Consider the following 23,322-nt stretch of genomic DNA (forward strand, 5'->3'; position numbering starts at 1 on the left):
TGGAACGTAAACTGACCTTTTCCAATCCCGTGGCCACTGTTGCGTTTTCCAAACTTGCTGGCATATTGAGTGCAGCACTTTAACACCATCATCTTTTAGTATTTTAAATAACTCAGCTGGAATACTGTCATCTCCACTAGCTTTGTTGTTAGCAATGCTTCCTAAGGCCCACTTGACTTCACTCTCTAGGATGTCTGGCTCAAGGTCAGTGACCACACCAGCGTGGACATCAGGGACATTAAGATCTTTCTTGTATAGTTCTTCTGTGTATTCTTGCCACCTCTTCTTAATCTCTTCTGCTTCTGTTAGGTCCCTGCCTTTTTTGTCCTTTATCATGCCCATCTTTGCACTAAACGTTCCTTTGATATCTCCAATTTTCTTGAAGAGATCTCTAGTCTTCCCCATTCTATTGTTTTCCTCAATTTCTTTGCATTGTTCATTTAAGAAGGCCTTCTTATCTCTCCTTGCTATTCTCTGGAAATCTGCATTCAGTTGCTTATATCTTTCCCTTTCACCCTTGCTTTTCGCATTCCTTCTTTCCACAGCTATTTGTAAAGCCTCATCAGACAGCCATTTTGCTTTCTTGCATTTCTTTTTCTTTGGGATGGTTTTAGTTGCTGCCTCCTGTACAATGTTACGGACCTCCATCCATAGTTCTTCAGGCACTCTGTCTACCAAATCTAATCCTCTAAATCTATTCATCACCTTCACTGTGTACTCACAAGGAATATGATCTAAGTCATACCTGAGTGGTCTAGTGGTTTTCCCTACATTCTTCAATTTAAGCCTAAATTTTGCAGTACCTGAATAGCTGTCCTTTTTTAACTGGAAGGAAATACCTTTTGATAATTAGGAAATACTGATATTTGTTCTACTCTTGCAATGACTTTACCCTTTGGTTTTTAACCAGGGTAGCTGACATCCAGACTTGGGAGCTAAAAAAGGTTGGATCCTGTTTGCACTTGAATAGGGGACCACTAGGGAATTCTGGGGCTGTAGGCTAGATTGGGAAGAAGACAGTGGCAAACCACTTCCATTTTTGTCCAGAATACCTCTATAGATATGTCTATATAGTCAGCAGAAATCAAACTGATATTGAACATGCCTTACATGTCTTTACCTTTTTATTTTATCTCTAAGACTGGCTTGTTGAGACAGAAGTTTCCATCCTGCTATAATCTTCATAGTAATTAAGCAATCATTAAAAATTAACTTCTTCCTGCCCAGAAAGTGACAATGATGAAGGGACCCAGCATGCTCAAGACAGTGAAGAAACTGAATAATTAAATTAGAGTAGTTGTAAACAGCCCTATCCTGATTAGTTAAACAGTTCAAGCTCTGATTAGTAATTAACATGATTGCAAGAATCTATTGTGTTTTCTTCAATGGAATATTATATTCCTATTGAAACAACATACTGCCAGGAATTAAGCAATGCAGGTTAGAGGCTGAGAATTAAATCATACATATACATTAAAGAATTCAGTAGTGAAAATGTTGGTGGGCTGATGGCAATTGAGATTATCATTTACATGTGGAGGAAGCTTAATTCCTTCCCTCTCGCTTTACAAAATCCTCCCACTACATGCAGGAATTAAAAGAGTGAGGAAACCTCACTTGTGGAGGAGGGATTTGCATAGTAAAGGGTTGGGAGGGTGTGAGATTTAAGTGCAAACAATGATCTTGATCAGATCATTGATCAGTTCTGTATGTTTACTGTAAACAAAAGCCAGAAGCGGGGAGAGAGGTAAAACAAATTTCCCTAGTGTTGCCAAGCACTATATTTGTTTGTAATGACTATTAAAAGAAGATACATTTGGCTTTGGTACCTGACACTCCCATTTCTTGGCCTTGCTGCTTGCAGTTGGTACTGGGCAGCATAATCATCTGCAAATAAATTCTGTAGAGAAAATAATAGGAGTGAAACCTTTCCTTTCTAAAACAAGGAAATCAGGAAGGTGAACATGATAAATAAATTTTAAAAAATCAATAATAGCAAGAGGAAATTGGAGGGTCTTTCCTCACTTAGTATATTCCCTTATGGCTCACAGCATGAGGCTGATTGCTTGAAAATTGTCATGCTAATGACAGATTTGCTACAGAATATATATAATTTCCTTGTCATATAACTATCCTTTCTCCGCTGTGTGTCAATAACAAAATTATGCAAGAAAGATGCTACTCTTCCTATCATGCTCCAGCTATTAAACTAAAGAAGATAGATGCCCAGACATATCATACAAAATAGAGAATTAAAACACAGCATAAAATATTACTTCTCTCTCATACCCATACAGGCATACACACATAAGCTCCAATCCATTTTCTTAAAAATTAGAGTGCAAATCACATGATCAAGAATCATGTCTAACAGGCTTTCATCTTTGCTTTTCTTTTTTACTTGAAATAGTTGGATCAAAGGGATTTTAAAATACATTTTCTACCTGAAAGTTAAAGTTTGTATGATTCTAGGTCAGCTAAAGTTTTATTCTTTCTCTCTAGAGTAGATGTTTCTGGAAGAATCAGTTGAGAACAGACAGAATGTACTAAGACTATTTAATGTTGCATATTAACAATTTAGTGTTATCATCCAATAATAAGGATAGCTTTATTGATGTTACTGAGCATTTCATATATTTTTATCCAATGTAGATGATATTGAGGTTTCCATACAATTAAATAACTTTTACTTTGTATTAATGTGTTTGCATGAATATTTTAATTTTACTATTAATCTCTTAATTTCATTTGTGCAGTTTCGCTGTCACCTCAATCCTGATGGACTTTTGGATATTAGGATTCTCATGTGTCATAATATGTGATGATTGAGTTTTTAATTGCCCAGTTGGGCAGCATATAAATTTAATAAATTATTGTTGGTCACACAGTCAGCCAGATGTTTAGACTGGATTTGACATTTTTATCCACCTATTGAGTCCTTCCCAAGGACCTGGGATAGGCCTCAATAGGTTGTTTGATGGTGTTCAAGGTATCCTCACAGGATGTAAGCTGTTCCAAGCAAAGCTGCCTTTTGCAATTGACTGTTGCAACTGACTTGTTGTCGCCCAGGTCAACAAGGACCATGCTAGGTATTCTAGTTCCTGGACACCTGGCACAGTAAAATCTACACACATAGAGACATAAACAAACAAATACAAGATTGCACATAACAATTTTGGGTGATTTAGGAGAAAAGTGGATAAGCCATTGCACAGGATTGTGAGTTGGTACTTGGGCCTGAAAGCTTTGTTAGTGTGTCAGTAAGATCATGTAAATCATATCCTATATAAATTTGTATTATCCATTTTGAGTTATGGCTGAATAAATACTGATAAATGTGTTGTATATTGTTCACTAGCTTCACAAGTGTTGTAAATAGGAGGAATCGCTAGCTTAAAGACTACACACAAAAAACTGTCTCTTTAGAGGAACTGTATTGATTCTGTTTGTCACATCCCACCTTTACCAGTGTGGTCAGAAGTTCCACTTCATGATATCTTAGGGTTAAAACAACAGCCACAAAGTAGAAATAGTTGTCAGTGAATATATTTGGATATAATATCTCTGACTCTTTCTGGAACTTAAATCTCCTGTATGGTAAAACAACTGCCATATGGATAACCTGCAGTTCTTCACACAATGAGATCTGGGTAGAGAAGGCTCCTGGGCTCCTCATTCCAGAATCATAAAGCCTGACTGCTGTTTCATTCACACAATATACACTTTGGAAATAAGCAGTTAAGAAAAGTCCTTCACCAGCTATTCTTTTGTGAACTTTGCAGATATCTCTAGAAAGTAATTGTTTGAAAGAGAATGTAAGACTGGATGGTCCTTAGTCATATTCAGCAAGGCAATTCTAGGTAGCCAGAGTGGTTTTAAATTTTAAACTTTTCCTATTGCCCAAACATATGCTTTGTTCTATCTTACATGATTGTTGTATACTAGAGAATTACATAATTACCACTGTATATATGGAAAAACTGAGAATGAAAACTAGTTTGAAGTTTCAGTAGCCTTTGATGATTAAAAGAAGAGAGTAAGCTTGCTGTTGCAACTCCATATTTTCTGTGTCCCAATTCAGCACATTTGATCTCTACAAAACACACGATTGAGATGCTGGTCTTATGCTGATCGTCTTGACCCTTTCCAGTACACAATGATGGGGAACAAATTGTAGAGTCAAGATTAATCCTCTTCCCATCCTCAGTAAACAATGTATATATAATTAGTATAGGGAGTAGAGGTGAAGTCCTAGTCCTTACTTCTGATCGATGAGACTAAGTAATAGGTGCAGTGTATAGAGAACTATGTTTATTTGGAAGCTAGTGTATGCAGCATTGTTCTACTTATCATGTTACTTACTTAGCTTTCAAACTCTAGTTTCATGTGAGAACTGTGTAATCCATTCTATAGAAATGAATTCATACCATCTTCTTAGAGAATTCTAGTTTTTTTGAGCTATTTCAAAGACAACTTTAATTTTTTTGTAGGATCTGAGGGCTGTGTTATATCTCCTTTATGCCAAGGCAATGTAATTTTAACTAAAATAAATTCAATCAAAAACTCAATACATTTAGGGACTAAATTACTTGAGAAGTGATGATGTAAATTAATCCACTATAAAATTGTATGTTCAGTTACATTCTGCAAAGTGTCTTATTGTCATGCTAAGCTAGTAGAAGTTCTACATTGCTTGAAGAATTTTGGGACAGGCCATAAACCATTTAATTTTTCTCACTGAAACTGGATGCTTAATCATTTAAGTTGGTATATATGTTTACAGTCCAAAAAACAGAATGCTAACTTTTTGTGCTAGGGCCAACTTTTTAAAATATAAATATAATGATGATTTTTTCAAGCTTTCAAATTAGCTATTTATTTATACATACATACATACGTACGTACATACATACATACATACATACTAATTTATATCCCATCTTTATGTTGTGCAATTCAAGGCAACATTCATAATGCTTCTTCTTCCTATTTTCCCCACAACAACCACCCTGTGAGGTGGGTTAGGCTGAGTGAGTTACTGGCCCGAAGTCACCTAGTCAGTTTCCATGTCTAAAGGGAGGACTAGAACTCTTGTCTACCAAATTCTAATCTAGCACTGTAATCACGGGGTGGCAGTTATGATTACATTGTTTCATGATGGTAAAACCTTAATGCCAAACCAAAGTAAGAATGGGTAAGACAAAATGTGTTTGCCTAATGTCTAGGAAGATACAGAATTCTTAAGATTATTTTTTTCCTGGAAGCAAAATAAGGCTCAGAGATGTTACTGTATAGTGGAACTATATACCAATTTTTTCAAATGTATAAACAGTAAACATTTTTAATTATTATTTTATCCCACTCTTCTATTGCTAAACAATTTGGAAATGTACTGATTTTGGGGCTACATAGATGAGGTTTATAGATGAAATAATATTTTCCCCATTATTGAAAGGAATTAATTTCAACAAAATTTGACTGAAACGATAATATAAATTCGCATCTTCAAAAGCAAAATTTACATTAACTTAGTCTGTTCATTTTTTTTGAAGGAGCAGCCAAGTCAGAATTGAAATACCAAGAAATCAATAAAAAGTAATTAAGTAAAGTGCTCGATGACCTTGAAAAAGCACTAAAGGCAAATCAGGAAGTGAAATAAAGAAATGCAAGATAATGTAATATTACTTTGTTCTAGCCTTACTGAAAAATGAAATATATCTCATGGCATTTTTAACTTAAAAATGCATTTAGCCAAAGTTTTTAATTTAAAAAGAAAAATAAGTCATTACTTTTATAAATTTATATCTGCTAAAACCCACCACAGATTGCAGGTCTAAATCATTAGTTTGAATGCTTCATCATTTTAAAACTTCTGTCTCAGAAATTAGAATAGTCTACTCTAGTCTAGCCTTCTCCCTGATAGGTTTCATCCCACATGAAGCTAAAAATTGCTCTTGTTTCAACTGGTTTAGTAATACAAGTGTAAAATCTGTACTGACTAGGATGCTTATTCATATTCAAACCCATTTTCTTTCCTTTATTGAAAATTCTAACAAAAATAGAAGAGAGAGGCTCAGAAGAGTTTTAATCCTTATGTGGAAAACCTAAAATTAGTCTGTAATTCCTTCCATATGGTTTACACTCAGTGGATACATTCTCAGTTTTTACATATTCCAGGAAAAGTGTTTGCTATGATGACCTGTTCTTATGCATTCAACAGAAGCTGAGACAGGCTTCACTCTCTTTGACTGTGTGATCAGGAAGCCCATTGTTCCTACTGTATCAGTTAGATTGTGATTTCCAGCAAGAGTCCAATATGTATGGGGAAACTGTTGAATCAGATGGGATATAAATAAATAGAATAAAACTATATAAATAAAATAGAACAAAAAAGGAATAAGAGAGCACAAATGAACAAAATAGCTGTTAGGAAGTTTGGAGGAGGAGGAGGGTTGTAAAAGTATAAACAATAGCATTTTCAACAAAGCATCTAGTAGTGCATCATCATTTTTGTAAAAATTCCAAATTATCACTGGATTTCTGTTTTTATTTGAACTTTTACTGAATACAAATAACCCCATGATGGCAAGATAGAAATAATTTAATTTGCCTTGTTTTTAATTTTTTTATCTGTGATAAAGGTTTTCTACAACCAAGGCATCACCTAATTCCAGTTTGTATATAAGAATCATGTGCTATGTGAGGCATTATAGACTGGGAAGAATTTATGCATCTGATACGTCATTCATTTTACTGGCATCTGGTTATCCACAGTGGAACCAAATGCTGAATTCCATTAATTCTTCTAACTGCAGTAAGCTTATATTACAGCAAGACTCATTAATTATTTAATTGTGTTTAAGTTACCAACAGTTTACGTAGTATAAGGTAAGTTGTATACCTACTTGGATAAGTCTGCATATTCCCAGCGGGGTTAGGCTTCTATGTCTAGACCTTCCATTCTCAAAGGAACAGATTCCCTTGTCCTTTTCTAACAATGTCTATTCTGATTCTGACTCTAACGGCCTTTGCAATGGTTGAAATAATAAATACTCTCCAGCAGCAACATCTCCACAGAACAAAATTTGGGAGCGCAGTGGAATTCAGGACTGTTGTTCAGGACTGCACTAGAATTCCTCCAACAAATAACTGGAGAAACCTTGAGGGAACTGTAATTCTTCCTTGCTGGAAGCAGTGGTTTCTGATATGTTTTGATGACCCGTGATTGATCTCTACAGCTTGTTTTTTATGTTTTACTTGCAATTGTTTGTTGCTTGTGGATTGAATGGGGGAAAGAAAGATCTTCAAAGCAGCCTTTGCAAGTTAGAACACAGAAGTTGGATAGTCATGCTGTCTTCAGCTGATAGAAATTGTATTGTGTATTTGAAGGCCCTCAGGATGTGAAAGGCTATTGTATAATATGAATGATTCTGCTGATGAATGGCTTAAATTTATCAGTGACATTTCTCAGTAAATGAACTTTAGGAAATAGAGCTCTGTAGAAGAAAAAGAAAATTGGTAGTAATGTCATTTTGCCAATATGATGAAATTAGGAGGAAAGTGCCATGGCTATTTTTTTTCCAGAAAAGGTAGTCTCACATCTTTAAGTTTGCTATGGGCAAATTGTCTCTGCAGAAAATAAGATCCACGGGGTAACTTTCAGGAACTTTATATCAGAATTTGTAACTTCCCTGTCATATCTATCTCTCTGCAATATTTTTCCCCTCAGGGTATAAGCAGAGGGCATGAGGTGAGATGAAGCTATCAAGCCAACATTTCTCTTTGCTTTTTAGAAAGTTATTTTTTAAAGTTTTGTTTTGAAATATACACTTGCAAAGTTAATAAAATTTCACACAGACATGCACATACACAATACACAGTGCTTTTTCTCTGAAAAAAAAATTGAATTGCAAAATAATAAATACAAATATTTTAGTGTATCATTCCCTTACAACTTCAATTTGTTTCCTTTGTGTATAGCCACTTCCTTTTCATTTGTCTATTTAGCTTTGTATACTGACAACAACCAAAGTCACTCAGCAGTTTACAGTAAGGACAAATTGAAAATTAAGATATTAAAATTAGTTGAGATAATAAGTAAAACCAAGTAACAAAATAAAAATTATTAATTAGCAGCCAAGAGCCTATTCAAAATGATGTGTTTAAAGGTCTTTTTAAAAGGTAATAAAAAAGCTAGGTCCCTTAATTTTTCAGGGAGAGCAAAGAACCAATAGATTCTCCCAATTGGTTTTCATTTCCTATCTACTAAGTAGCAAACTAATGTTGTTTTATAAATTAGGTAATTTTTTTTTCATACAACGTGGTAGAAGAATCAGCTAGTAGGCCAGTATCTACTTAAAGTGGAATTCTGTGAGAGATGCCATCTTCAGAAGAGGGTTTAACGTCAGGAATACAACAGAGATAGAAATAATTTCCTCTTCCATGCCTGTTGTGATCCTCATAACTGTCACCCTACAGCTAATACTGTTTTCATTTTTTACAATGCACATGAACAGTAAACATGCATTTAGCAGGATGTTTACATTAGACCTAACCTGGCCTTGAGATACCACAAAGAAATGAAACATTTTGAATATATTTGTTTGAAAAGTATTACCATTTTTGTTGCTTGATGTCTGTAGTCAGTCATAATACTGCAAGTATTTCATCTGCAGGGTTTATTCAGTCCTGGATTTTATTAACAAGCCCTGTTTTGGAATTCTAAAATGAATACTGTTTTGGAGTTTGGCTGCACAATATACCAGGGAATGAACACGCAAACATATAGACAGAACTAGAGGTCTTATCTTTGTCCAATTTTCTTTTGTGTTCCTGCAGTGCTACTACCTACCAATTCTTCAAGGAATCTTTTGAAAAAGAATGATTAAATCCCAGCACGGTTCTCTTTTTTGGGGGGGGCAGTTAGAAGTTCAGTAACAGAAACCCTTCTCTTGGATCGTATTGTGCAAGCTGCAGATGGCGGTATTTTTCTTGTGTCTTTTTTTTTCCAAGTGAAGGGATTCATGTCCCGTTCATGGACAGAAATTTGTTCTCATATTCATTGGCTGCTTTGTCGTTTCTGCTCAGTTTGACCTTGCTGAAATCAAACCGTTTTTAGATTTATTAAATAAGATTTAAAATACATAAAAGTTTTGTAAGATTAAGGGTTGGAAGAGTGAATGATGGCTTTAAAAAAAATCTACGTTTTTCTGAACCATTCTCTTGTTCAACAAATGCTACTTTGTAATTTGTTGGATATATACCTTATAGCTTCCTTCAGGACTGACATTCTTTTAACAGGGAAGTTTCATTTTCCATTCTCAAAATTCATTGGCTTGTATTCTGTGCATTACATTCCCCCCTCTTCTCTCCTTCATGCTACGGAGCACGCCTTCAACTTTTTGACCTGAGAAAAACAGATGTCAGTGTTATATTCTAAGGGCTAATGTATATAGTGTGTGTATTTGTGTAAATGCAAATAACACACTGCTTTAAATACTGTGTTCTCTGATGGCCAAAACATGATGGTTTAGAGATGGGAAAGATTTTTAGCCAGTGTGAGCCTTCATCCTGCTTATGTAAGAGTTAAAAATGGAACAGGACATGGACATTCCCAGCATTTCTGTACTGTTTGCTTCAGCATTAATAAAATACCTGTGCATTAAGAAGGCATCTTCATAAATCAGGGCTCTGAGCTACTTAGAGGCATCAACATGCTTCTCTTTCAGATTTCCTTACTCTCTTGTAGCAACAGTGATGTTGAAAAGGACACATGAAAGCTAAAGTGAAAGCCCTCGTGTGAGCAGGCTGAATGCTTGATGAAGACTCTTTGTGACTCCTTTTTTCTGGTGGATTTCTAAGGGCACCCTGGGAGTTGTTTTTCTGGATCATCTGTTTTAGCTGGTTTGTTTAAATTCATCTGTTTTTCTATTAATTTTATATTTTTTGAAAATTGCTTTTTGACAACTACCCTGTTGAAGGGTGATATTTGTAAGACCGAGATAACAATGCCTTTCAACCTAATTGGTGCCAGCTCACAGGCATCTAAAATTGACACATAATCACATCTGCATTAGTGCGGTGTTATAAACCATAGCCTTTAGCTGGCATTTGAGTGATGCAGATCTGACATTACAGAAAGACAGGCCTGCGGAAATAATTACGCTCAGGATGCTAGTGTAAGTGAGAAGGATAAATTTAATTGTTACATAGGGATTAATTTCTTATGGTATCAGTTGCATACTGATGCTTATCTGTGAAAATGTACATTGTCAGCTATCTCTTTTGTACTGTTTCAATTCTACAATATTTTTTTTGAACAAAATCAGATTTGGCTTGGTATGTGTAATTGCATAATTACACTGCTTTGGAGAAGAAGTTCCGTCACTCCATTTTTATGATGATAATGTTGTGGTTGTTTTGTAATGTGCCCCAGTTACTTATATAACTTGCATTTATTTCATGCATTATTGCCTTAACAGTATTTTAAAGTACTGGCAAGGAATATATGTCAAAACTATAAGTAATAACTATTAGAGCTGCATTGTGGGCTTTTAAAATGTGTAGCTTACGAAAAAGTAGGTAAGCATGCATTAGATTGCAGACTATGACTGTGGTATGCCATGAAATTTAGTGTGACTAACTTTTGCTTTACTAGTCGTAACGTGAATATTCATTACTTTAAAGGTATATATAAAAGTAGTGATAAGTGCAATTTTGGGGAATGCTTTCCATGTTTCCATGCCTCTTGTTACGTCTAGTTTTTAGTCTTGGTACCAAATATTACTCAAGCTTCTTTTAAAAACAGCCTTAGGTTCAGTCTCTCTTTCCTTGCTTTTCCATCTTAGAAGTCAACCCAACCCAAGTGCTTCTGATTTTGCTGCTTCTTGATCATAAAATTGTTCTCTCCGGCTTCTGGCACAAGGTTAGAGGTTATACAGAGCCATCTTATTTCAGCAGTGCTGCCAACTGGGCTACTTTGTTAGAGAGAAAACAATCTGAACTGGAACATTTTTTTTAGTTTTTCAGCTTGGATTCAGAGAGGAAATTAGTCCTGACTTTTTGAGTCATGTTGTACAATAAGACACACTGAATTGTTTCAACAAAAGTTTATATTCCCTCACTTTTTCATGAAGTGTCTATCTTTTGGTGCTAGAGGTTTCCTGTTTTCCTTAAAAGTTGGATGTGATCCTTTGAGACAATAGTGTAATAGGCATAACTAAGTAGTATTGTAAAACTATGGAAACATTTTATACACCCAAAGATCCTTTTCTTAACATAAAAAATTAGGCTTGATCTCCCTTGAAGATTTCTCATCTAGGTTTACATTGGGGCCAAAACAAATCACTAATTTCTTGTGACATAATCAAGGACTAAAGAAGTTTCTTACTACTATGCTGTTCTGAGATATGTGATGATAAAAGTTAGTTTCATTTTTTAGGCATAAGTTTAGAAACCTAAACTTAAAATAATCTCTCTCACATACATACCAAATTTAAAACTTCATATATTGAAGTGTACTAATTTGGAAGTTTGCACTAGCTTAAAGGAGTTTCAGTCTTTTAAAATATATACATACTTTTATCATAATTAGCTTTTAAATTCAGCTCAATTTCAAAACACAACAAAAAACTATTTCAGTTGACATTCAAATTTAAGAAGACAGTGGCTTCTTTTTAGTAACACATGTCCAGACTGGGTATAATATCACTACATGTGAATGAATGGGGCCTTGAAAATAAATCAGCACTATTTTTCTTCTCTATATTTTCCTTCACAGATGTTGAGTAGATGATCTATCAATTTAAAGATGTAGCCTTAAAATTTAAAATATATTGGTCTACTTTGGCTTTACTCCTAAGTGGGACTCCTCCAAAGTGATCACAGCACTGCAGAATCTCTTTTGTACTTACATTTTCCATAGAAAGTACTGTATAATCACCAATAGGGAAAGATTAGCAAATCTATAAAGATTCCCCTCACATTAAAACCACTATGCCTATTTGTTTAAAATTCTGCATGTCCTCACAGGATATTCTATGTCCCTGCAGTTTCAACACATGCTATTAAAAAGTTACAACTGCATATAGATTTCCCAAGCAAGCTAAAAGTAGACATGATGAGGTAATTTCCAGAATGTTGCTGGGGATTTAACTCTGAATCAAATCTGATGTCCTATGATTCAGGCTGATTTGATTCAGGCTTATATTTTGAATTTTTAAAGGCTTGTGACATAATTGAAATATTTTATTTCTGAAGAATGTTGACCATTTAGATTACATTCATCACAGATGCATTCTGAATCCTCTTATTGGAATGTAATCAGATCCATAGCCCCACCCATTCATTAACGTAATTTTATGTGTACCAATCTATTGATAGCACTAAAACTTTCCAAAAAACCCACATTCTGCAGAAACAATTGTCACAGAGTTACTATGTGGTTGGAGTGAGAGAATAAATTCAAACAATTAACAAGTTGCCCTATTTTTTAAAAAAAATGTATTTTTTTTTTAAAGAGCCAGATTAAAGAACTCCAATTAATGCATACAGTATATTTGAGGAAGTCATTTTTATATGGATTTTGCCAAAGTATTGTAAAGATCTACTGTACTGAAGAAAATGAGTCATTTGAATTAACTCCATCTAAAAATAGCTGGGAATATAAACCATATAGAAATATAGGGCATCATAATTTAAATGTTCTCCTCTAATTGATTTTCAGCATTTCGGATCATTGTAACTCACTCACTAACTCACTTCAGTGGAGTGCATTACAATTATGCCTCTGCTGACAGCTGTATTTATTCACAAAAACTATAGTGAGCTCTTTGTTCTGTCAGTCATCTTTTTACTAAAGGAGACATCCTTGTCTACTTACAATTCAGCAACAGAGTCTTGTTCATGATCTACAAGGACTGAGGCTAATACTTTATTTTCTCTTCATCAGTGTCATTGTACTTGTCACCTTGTATGCTTGACACTGTAGCTGCTTGATGAAGTTACACCTGATCTCAGCAGAAACTCTGTTAAAGTATAGACCAGATGTACTTCATTCAGTCAGATCTAAAGCAGCCCTAAAGGAGTACTTCATTCAGTCAGATCTAAAGGAGCATCAAGACTCTCTTGAAGATTTCAAACAGGAGGCTATGTTCTTATACTAGCTACTGGCCAATAGGAGGCACTACATGACTGGTTTTATCCTTATTGACACTCTTCAGGCATACATCTCCTCCTGGGGAGGTGGTCTCGAGACCTCTAGTATGAGTCTCAGACCAATAAAAATCACAAAATTCTCTACTGTGAAAGTATATAGTTTTTTGTTTTTTAAAGGAAAGCATAGTAGCATAGCTTTTAGAAGGGAATATAAAAGATTTTCAGAAGAGATGTTAAAATCCTTTCTAGGGGTTTGAAAAACAGAAAGAATTCAATATAGTAAATGTTTCCAGGTCTCTAGGTATGAAAAGGTCAACAGTGCCTCAAATAAACTGAAAAAACCCTGGTTTAGTGCAGTGTATGAATAACACAGAATTATTTTACTTTCTAAATCTGTTTAAATTATTTTAAAAACATTAATTTAGGGCAGTAAATGTGTTATCAGATGACATGTAGACAAATTGGAGAAGAGGAGGGGTAAAAAGAAAAATTTGAAATCTTGCATTTTGTTTTATTTTACTTTTGCTGCTACTAAGAATAAGAATCTAAAATTTTTATTTATTGCGAAGTCCCCCCCCCCCGAAAGTTTCCTTTTTCTGGGAAGAAATATTTCAGTTGTGCCTTACTGCTTTGCACAGATGGATTGTAATATTATGTGAGATTCAAAGCCAAACACAACTGTGCTTAATCAGTTTCTGTCTATCTAGAATGAAGCTATGGCACTTATTGGATTATTTTTTATCATTCATTGCTGTGGTACTGTTTATTGATACCACTTTGCAGAGCAAATATTACAGCAGATCAGAATAATGTTTCATACACAAAAATGATGCATTAATATTATACATTTCCATAAAATAGACTCATTAATTTTGCAGGGGCTTATAATACCTGGTATAAAATTTTGTGGACTCTTCACAAGTGCAGTCCTTTTTTATTATTAATAGTAGAAGGTGTCATAATTTGGAACTGTAATAATGCTGGTACAAATTCAAGTAAGTTAATTATTGCAAAACATTTGAATCTAAAAAATTGTCACCATAATCCAATTAAGAGATTTGCCCTTTCTGGTTTCAGTTTAGCATACACAAAGGAATATGTGAGACTTTCCATCTATCTCTTATGTCTTGCAATATAATCAAGAAATGTCTCTTTACATTTTTGTAAAGTACAGAATGTCCCAAAGCCACTTTTTACATAAAGCCTGGGCTGCTTGTGATCATCCTGTCTCCTCCAGATAGGACCCTAACTGGTTTATCAGTTGAAGCTAATCAAGGCCCCTCTGTACCACATATGTAGCTATCCAGTGTCAACACTGGATCCAGAAGGACCTCAGATTGTGTTCCATAAGAGGAATGCAGTTCCACTTAAAAGAGGTATATCACCCAAATCCTGAAGGTCATTCCTTCAAATCAGCAATTTGTCCAAATTCAGCTTTTGCTCTTGCATCCAGCCACTTAGAGTATGGAGACATGTGAAGTCTCTCAAAATATCACACCCCTTACTGCAGGAAGGGAGCAGTGCATTTGAAGTATCATCAGTATTCAAGGTAGCAACTAATTCTGAACCCACAAATGATCCTTTCCAGTAGCTTCACAAAGCTATTCAATATCATGGGAGACAAGGCAAGGATATCAAGATGACTCCCATTGTCACTTTCTGATAGCTCCCCAGATGGTAAAAGGGGACCACTACAAACTGGTACAGTATCTCCAAAACCCAGCTCCCTCAAGCACTCCAGAAAGTAACCATGGTCAGTAGTATCAAAACCCACAGAGAGGTCCAAGGATATCAATAAGAACACACTCTCTCTGTATGTCTTCCAATACAGAGGACATCAGAACAAACAAAAGACCTTTCCTGGCTACCTGTAAGAACAAAGGCTCTTTTAGTTTTGGTCTTTAGAGCTCTCAACTTACTTCTTTTCTCTTATTTCCTACATACTTGTAGATCTGAAACTCATGCAGTCCCGAAGGTACTTTCAACTTTATGCTGTCATCTCAGCCCCTTCATGACTAAGAGCTGTCCAAGACTTGACTCCTAGGCTTTGGAATCAGACAGACAAAGACTTATTTTTAAGATATTTAAATAGAGTTTTAAAATATGTTAATTGCAGTTCAGGGTAGACTGTCATCAGAAGAAGCTGATGACAGTCTGGGGAATAGTAAAATCTTATCTTCAGCCAGGCAGATAACATGGAGACCTTTAAATTTATTGACTAATTTATTATTTATTTATTTATATTTCAAATTTAGATACCGCCCATCTCACAAAAAAATTATGGATTTAATTCCATACATTTATTGGAAGTTTTGATAGGATATGGAATTCATGTTTAATTCTGTTTGCTGCAGTCCAACCACTTTCTCCACAATCTTCCCCAAAAAGTAGAGGTTGAAGACTTAATAAAAATTGTCCAGAATTGTTGAGTTCAGTGATAGTTGGTTTCTTAAGAAGCAGGCAGACTACTGCCTTCTTTAAAGCAGGTAGAACTATCATTTTTTTCAAGGACAAATTCATTACTGCCTGGACCAAACTACAGACCATCTCTTCTAGGGGACCATGAAGCAGAAAAATCATGTTCTTTCATGTACACTACCCAAACTGTACAGTTATCTTCAGAGTTAAAGTTCTGTGCGTTCTTACTAACTGGAGTTACAAGGATGGCCACTCAAGGTACAACCTGCATCCTAGCAGTGGAAAAAAAGTCCCCCTCCATCTTGTGCCTCTTTATGGCATTTTCAGCACCACGTGAAGTCTGCCTTATTCATCCAGAAATGTTGCTGTTTCTCAACATTTTTTCATCAAAGCATTTCTGTGCTACATTCCATTGTCTTTGTTGTTGCTTTTCATTATCATATTTTGTATTTCAGTAATTTACTTTTTTTTCTGTGAGCTACCTAGAGAACCTTTATTGATGGACAGATTACACAAGAGCCTCCACATATCTGGTTGCTCTTCAGTTGGATGATCCTCAGCTCCCAGAATTCTCACTAATAATAAAGCTGGCTAAAGAATTCTGGGAGATGAAGTTCACATGTCTGAAAGCGGTCAAGTTGGAAGAAGCTACTATATCATATAAGCAAATAGATAAATAATATTTCCCCAGTTTTCATCACTTTTTAGAGATCCCTGAAAAGAGAATCATTGTTAAACCTGTTTGTCCATGGTTCAGATTGGCCCACAATTTATATCAACCAAAGCTGTTCGTTACATTCCAGGATGATCACTTTTGATTTCACATTTGTTCAGAGAAAAAGTGCAAAATAAGATGGCCATAGCAATTATAGATAGATAACTTTAGGCTTAACTCTTCTACAGCTATCCTTGTAATTCAATTTAAAACATTCCATTAGCCTTTGTGGCAGTAATAAACTTTGTCTGCAGGATCTCAAGCAGACAGTATTGCATTTCTTTTCAAATTAATGCATTTACTTCAGAACTGCAGGGTGTCTCTAGAGTAATAGTCTGATGTAAGAAGGAAACATGTTAGGGGGTTAAAGTGGAAGAGATAATAGATGCAATTCTTATATGGTTCTAGAATTGCATATGCAGTAAATATTTCAGCCAGAAAACACTGATAAACCAGTCTATAAATTATGGCTAAAATATGCCTAACTATATTTTTTTAAGTCATGATTCTGCAATTAGTTTCTAACCTAGAATTCCATATGATGGAACTAAGATGTAGAGTTATTTTGATGACCTTTCCTGGAGTGTGTCTCCTAAGGGTTTACGGTTTACACCTGGAGATGGAAAAGCTATCTACACCCTAATCTGTAGCCTGGTGACTTTGAGCACTGATTATGAGGAAGACAAGGAATAATGATGGGCTTTGACAACTCTACCACCTGTTATTTTTCTTTTTGGTTGAAGCATCTGCATGAGGTCATTAAATTAATAAATTCAAATGATTAAATGTTAGTAGCAGATTAATTAAAGAGAGAACTAGATGTGGAAGGGTAATTATGAGCAAATTGGCTTCAAGGCAGGCAAATATGTTTTTATTCAGTTTGACTTTGGGATATAAAAATTTGCTTGATTAAATGGTGGGTTCTCTTTATTTCATGTGTATGGTTGCATTTCACATGACAGTAAACTAATGCTTAGGATCATCGACACAGATTACAGCCTTGCTCTAAACCCAGATGCTGGCTTTAGAAAAGGTTGAGGAGCATGAGACATTATTGCTGATGCATGCTGGATAGCATAGAAAGCCAAAGAATACCAAGAAGAAGTCACTATGAGCTTCATTGATTATAGAAAGGCCTTTGATTGTGTCAATCATGTCAAGCTGTAGAATGTGCTTGGAAAAATGGGAATTCCAGAACATCTCATTGTCCTAATTTGAAACCTATACACAGGCCAGGAAGCCACAATACAGACCGAACATGGCAAAACAGACTAGCTCTGGGTTGCCAAAAGAGTGATACAATGCTGCATACTGTCCCCTTATTTGTTCAACTTATATGCTAAATATATTAAGGGAAGCTGGGTTGGAAGAAGATGAGCATGTTCTGAAAACTGGAGGAAGAAACATCAATAATCTGTGCTATGCTGATGATGCTACTGTGATAGCTGAAAATGCAAAGGATCCACAAGCTCTAGTGATAAATGTCAAGAGTACAGTGAAAAAAATGGGACCAAACTTAAATATAAAGACCAAACTAATTACAATAGATGCAACAACCAGACTTAGAACTGACAATGAAGATATTGAAGTGGGAGATAGGTTCTGCCTTTTAGGATCAACTATCAACAGTAAAGGAAAAAGCAGCAAAGAAATTTGCCACAGACTAACACTTGGTAGAGCAGCCATGAAGGCCTTGAAAAAGATATTCAAAAGCTGTGATGTGTCTATACCTACAAAGATCACAATCATGCAAGCCATGGTGTTCCCTGAGACACTCTTTGGAAGTGAACCTATCTGCCACTTTGGTGGATTCATTGGACTTTGAAGAAGTAGGACAGGAAGAATATTGACACTTTTGAACTTTGGCGTTGGAGAAGACTCCTGAGAATACCATTAACAGCCAAGAAAACAAACAAATGAATCATTGAACAAATCAATCTAGAGTTTTCACTTAAGGCACAAATGGCCAGGTTCAAATTATCCTACCTTGGACACATTATGCAAAGACCTAGCTCTCTGGAGAAAGCTCTAATGCTGGGAAAGCTGGAAAGAAAGACAAGAAGAGGACAGCCAACCAGCAGCAAGGTGGATGGATTCCATTACAGTGGCAATGGGTGCACCATTGGAAGACTTGAAGGACTAAGTTAGGGAGAGATCATCATGGAGAGAATCAGTGTGGTTGCTAAGAGTCAACACTAACTTGATGGACATAATCAAATGGTTGCATTTTTATTGGTTTCCCTGTTGCATTGTTTATTGCCTTGAACATGTTTAATGAAAAGGCAAGTTATAAATTTTATAAATACATAGTTTTTTAAAAACTACCAGTTCCTGGAGAAAATTTTTGAGCACAATGATAATCCAATAACAGAATAATGTATTAGTTCATTTAAATCAATTTTGAGTTATGAAATGAAGGTATAGATTTACTTATGAATAAGTGGGCCAAAATATATGTCAGGAAGTATGAATTGGTATCATCTAGATTGTTGTGCATGAAATTACTGAATTAAGTTTTGAAAAATTATGCAACATTCTGATTAATGCAATCCAGGGGAAAAAATTATTCTGTAGGAGGCATGAATGGATAGACAGAACAAGCCAAAAGACAACAGAAAAATTTTTTAGTCATTCAAAGTTCTAAGAACAAATGAGAATTGCAACTGGTTTGAAAGTATCTGCTTGGAAAATAGTGTTTTTGTTTCAAATACATGATTAAAGCACTTTATCCATGTGTATACATGGAAGAGAAATGAATTGCAAAGCATGATTTGAAAGATCGAGAGAATTTGTAAAGGATATAAATGTGACAGAGCTTCTGATTTTGGAACAGAAATGAAAACAGGTGAAAAGCACTAAACAAGGAGACTCCAGCAAATAGAGTGAATTAAAAATAAAAGTGATGAAATTATTTGGGATGAAATTGAAGGGAAGGAACACTGAATGGAATATTTCAGAAATTTGTAAATGAATTCTACTGATACAGTGAAGAGTGGAATTGAAATGAATGCTATAAATATTAGTGTTGAAGAAAAATTAATGAAAAGGAAGCATAAAAGCTGTAAAAATGTTTAAAAATTGTAAGGTCAGTAGTAATTGGAAAGACAATTTCCAAGTGATTTGCTCATGAGCTGGCTGTGCAATTTGTTTACTGTATGTGGAGACTGCATGTGCTCGATGTTTGAAAAAATGCCTGTGTTACTCCTCCATACTAAGGTTAAGGTAGCAAGCAAAAGCTACAGGAAATTAGCTTGTTCAGCATGTCTGTGAACCAATTTCTGATTAAAAAGGTATGAAAGGTGATAGCAAATAAAATTTGGGAAATCAGCTTTATACTAAATAAGGTTGTACTCAGCATATAACTGCCTTTCAGTAGGTTGTTAAGAAATGTAGGAATGTGAAAAAGAGCATTCATTATATTTACCATTAATTTAGAGAACATTTGTGATAAAGTACATAGACTGGATTTAGGGAAATTTTGTGTGAATATGTTAAATGTTGATTTCTGAACATGATGGAAGTAAAGTATGCATGAGAACAATTGCAAATTATGAAAATCTACAAATAGATGAATCCATGTACTTTGATAGAACTACTTCTAAAGATGGGATAAAGGCAAAATTATAAGATATGGGAAGATAATGGGCAGTATTATGAGGAACAAATGTTTTATCAGAGGAAGTGCAAATGTGTTTAAGAGCATGCTTCTTCTTACTTTGTTATATGGAAGTGAAAGTTGAGTATGTCTGAAGAAACATAAAAGCAAGTAGAATACAGTGGGTATGGGGTACTTAAGAAGGGTGCGTGGTAAAACAAGAACAGATAGTAACTAGAATAAATGTATGCTGAATAGCCAGTTAAAAAAAAATGGGATGTGGTTTATATAAAAAACACAAATGATAATGGCATTGCAACACAAATGTATGAAGAGTGAATAGGTTGAGAGGAAGGGGGAGACTTGGGAAAGTTTTGGTTGGGTCAAGTTGATGAGATCCTCGAGAAAGAAAGAGAGGTGAGAAGTTTAAACAACAAATGACAATTTATGTATGTCAGTGTATGGATATAGGAGAAGCAAGGATGGTTTGCAAAGAAAGAAAGGTATGCTAAAGAATTCAAAGGTGTTGGTATAAACAAGATATAGCTATATTTCCCTTTCTCTTTCTCTCATCTCATCTTTTAATTTCTTTTGCTTACTATTTCTTGCCCTCTTTCCGTGCTTTGCATAATATTGCTTACCCCAAAAGGAACTAGTATGATGGGTATGTATGTGTGGATATTAGAAAGAAAGTTTTAGTTTATTGTAGACTTGCCATTCCAATTATATGTAGATTTGTATACTACTTATATTATTTTTTGCATGTTGTTTTTGTACACTCTACAAAAAGTATTTGTTTATAAGGAATTATATAAAGATAGATAGATAGATAGATAGATAGATAGATAGATAGATAGATAGATAGATAGATAGATAGATAGATAGATAGGGACTAAAACTCCAAGGTTCTTCCTACAGCTTATCTCCCAATTATTTTCTTCCACTACTGAACTTAAGTAATGGAATTGCTCTAAGCTCTAGGAGGACTCCATTGCCTCCTTTTTCTATGTGATCTATGAGTTCCATAGATACATTATCATGCCAGGGGCAGGAGACTTGCATTTGTGTGCTCCTTTATCCATCCTACAGTTTTGGAGATCAGTTCTAAAGTAGTGTGAGCAGGAAAATGAGTATTGACTCAGACATCATATGGTAATCCCCAGAATACTTTGGACAAAGTGATTTTTGCTGTTCTCTTTGCAACCAAGGAACTGAATAATTTGTTATTTGTCATAATAATGCTCATGTTTCTAGTTATTTTTCTCTGAGTGCAAGTATACTGAGATTTGTCCCTTTCTATTCCCATTGTTTCTTCTAGCCACTTCTACGTCTACTACTGGGACAAGTCATCTTACAAGATGTGACGTGAATAAGAAAGGCTTCTGTGTAAATGGGGGTGAATGCTTCATGGTCAAAGATCTTCCAAACCCAAGATATTTATGCAAGTACGAGAAACTTTCCAGTGAAGCTACAGAATGTATTGCTATAATGCATGTCTCATATGGTAGCACTGTTAACATAAGGAATATATGTTACAAACTGATGACAGCTTTTTTCATCCTCCAAAACGAGTTAAACTGCCATTTCTATGTCTCCAAAACATGCAGATACTTTTGTCTGTATGTATTCACTTAGATTAAATCCTTATATAACATTTTTTTTGCCACAAAAGGGATAACAATCTATGCCTAGACACAAAAATATCACCTTTTTCCCCAAAAAACAATATATTAAAATAAAAGGACCACTATTTTTGGTGCCCAATTTGCTTCCAGATGTATTGGACTATGTACCATCATACTCCATTGACATGACCAATGGCCGCGTTTCATAAAAATTATCAGACCCATAATTCAACATAACTGCAGTGAACCAGTTTGGAAGACTACACTAAATGAAACTTTGATTTGACTAGACAATATTGTTCGTATGGTAAAAGCATTCAGAAACTTTAATGTTGATATCTATGCATTTGTCTGGAGAAAAAAAATCATGTTTTAAATTAAAAGACCATTTACAGAATACGATATGAAACAAACATACATATATTTTCTCTCTTTCATTAAAACAAGAAGTGCTGAAATTATTCCATAATATTCGATAGATCAGTGGTCTGTGGTAAAGGTGCCACAATGGACTTTCCAATATTTTTCATGATGGAAGTTGTTCTAGAAACATTGCAACATATGTCATATATTCTGTGAACAATTTGATAATTAATTGGATGGAACCACAAGATGCCTTATTTTTGGCTGTATCAAGTAAAGATAGCTAATCTTTTATCATTGATTTTTGAAATCTAACTCAAAGGAAAGAAAGCATGCTAAAATATTCTTTTTCTTTCTTTAGAAACTAGAAGTTTCCTATAGATCCCAGAGTTTAATTAACCTTGATAGTGCCATATCTATTTTCCTCTGTAATTCTGATTTAACTTGTGCTGCATTTTAAAAAATATCGAAATGCAGTTGTTTAATATTCATATTAGCATCAGATCAAATTGAGAACACAATTATCTTTTAATGGATGTTCTTACATTCCTTTGTTTTCTTATTGCCCTGGTTCAACCAAAGAGTGCATTTGAGCACAATTGGAAATTATCAACTGCTTTCCACTTCCCACCACTACTACTGCTAATAACAATATTCAAGTCCTGATTTTTTCCAAAATAGGTAAAGCAGGAAAGATCAATTTCATTCAGATAAAATATCATCCCAACCCTAGTTAAAATGTTTAGTTTGGAAGGCAGATTTGACCAGTGAAGTGTTATAAAGACCGCACTGAAGACTAATCATAGTCCAGTTTTGCTGTATACAGTGTTAACCGATTAATCCAAATAAATAAAGCTGTTATTATCACTTCATTGTTAAGGAACAGACACAAATTCATATCAGACTAAGATATACAGTGTGTTGATACAATTTTTCTGGAGGGGAAGCTTTTAGATATTTATGTTTTTGCTTTGATACTAAATTCATATTTATTACATGTGATTCAATTCTTAAAAAGCAAAGCAAAGTTTCCTTAAACTCAAACGCAAACCATAATAATTCAGACAATTTCTCCATTATCAAGCATTCTCTTTTGAGCTGCCAATTTGAGATTCAAATTTCTTGGTGGCCAATGAGGTTATCAGTAAAATATCTGATGCTAAGCCAAAGTTAAAATGCAATTGGAGAAAAATTCTAACTAAAAATTCTGATTCTGACTCACATCAAAGATACCCATAGTCATGTCATTGTTTTGCTTATGTCAACCTTGGTCTTCTAGCACACATAATAATTAATGCAGTGTTGGAAGCTCTAATTTTAAACATGTAATCAGTGGGTAATCAACACTGCTACAGCAGTTATTTGTGATAGTCACTCTTGCTTTTATGAATGTATTTTTTAAAACATTTTTATAAACCAAACCACACTTTATGCCATTTTCAGAAATAGTC

At 34.7% G+C, this 23,322-nt stretch overlaps 1 protein-coding gene across 8 annotated transcripts in view; it reads left to right on the forward strand.

Moving 5' to 3' along the window:
* The window catches only part of NRG1 (neuregulin 1), a 173,575-nt gene that overhangs the window by 121,201 nt on the left and 29,052 nt on the right, over positions 1–23,322 (forward strand). For all 8 annotated transcript variants that reach the window (XM_088129889.1, XM_088129886.1, XM_088129887.1 and 5 more), the window contains one exon: positions 21,202–21,328. In XM_088129889.1, coding sequence (XP_087986015.1) covers positions 21,202–21,328 — 127 coding nt within the window. The remainder of the gene's footprint in view (positions 1–21,201; positions 21,329–23,322) is intronic.

The sequence above is a fragment of the Python bivittatus genome, unplaced genomic scaffold (genome assembly GCF_059951505.1).
Source record: "Python bivittatus isolate LINGU-HERP-01145 unplaced genomic scaffold, Pbiv_v1 ctg000850_np1212, whole genome shotgun sequence".
Classification (NCBI taxonomy): Eukaryota; Metazoa; Chordata; class Lepidosauria; order Squamata; family Pythonidae; genus Python; species Python bivittatus.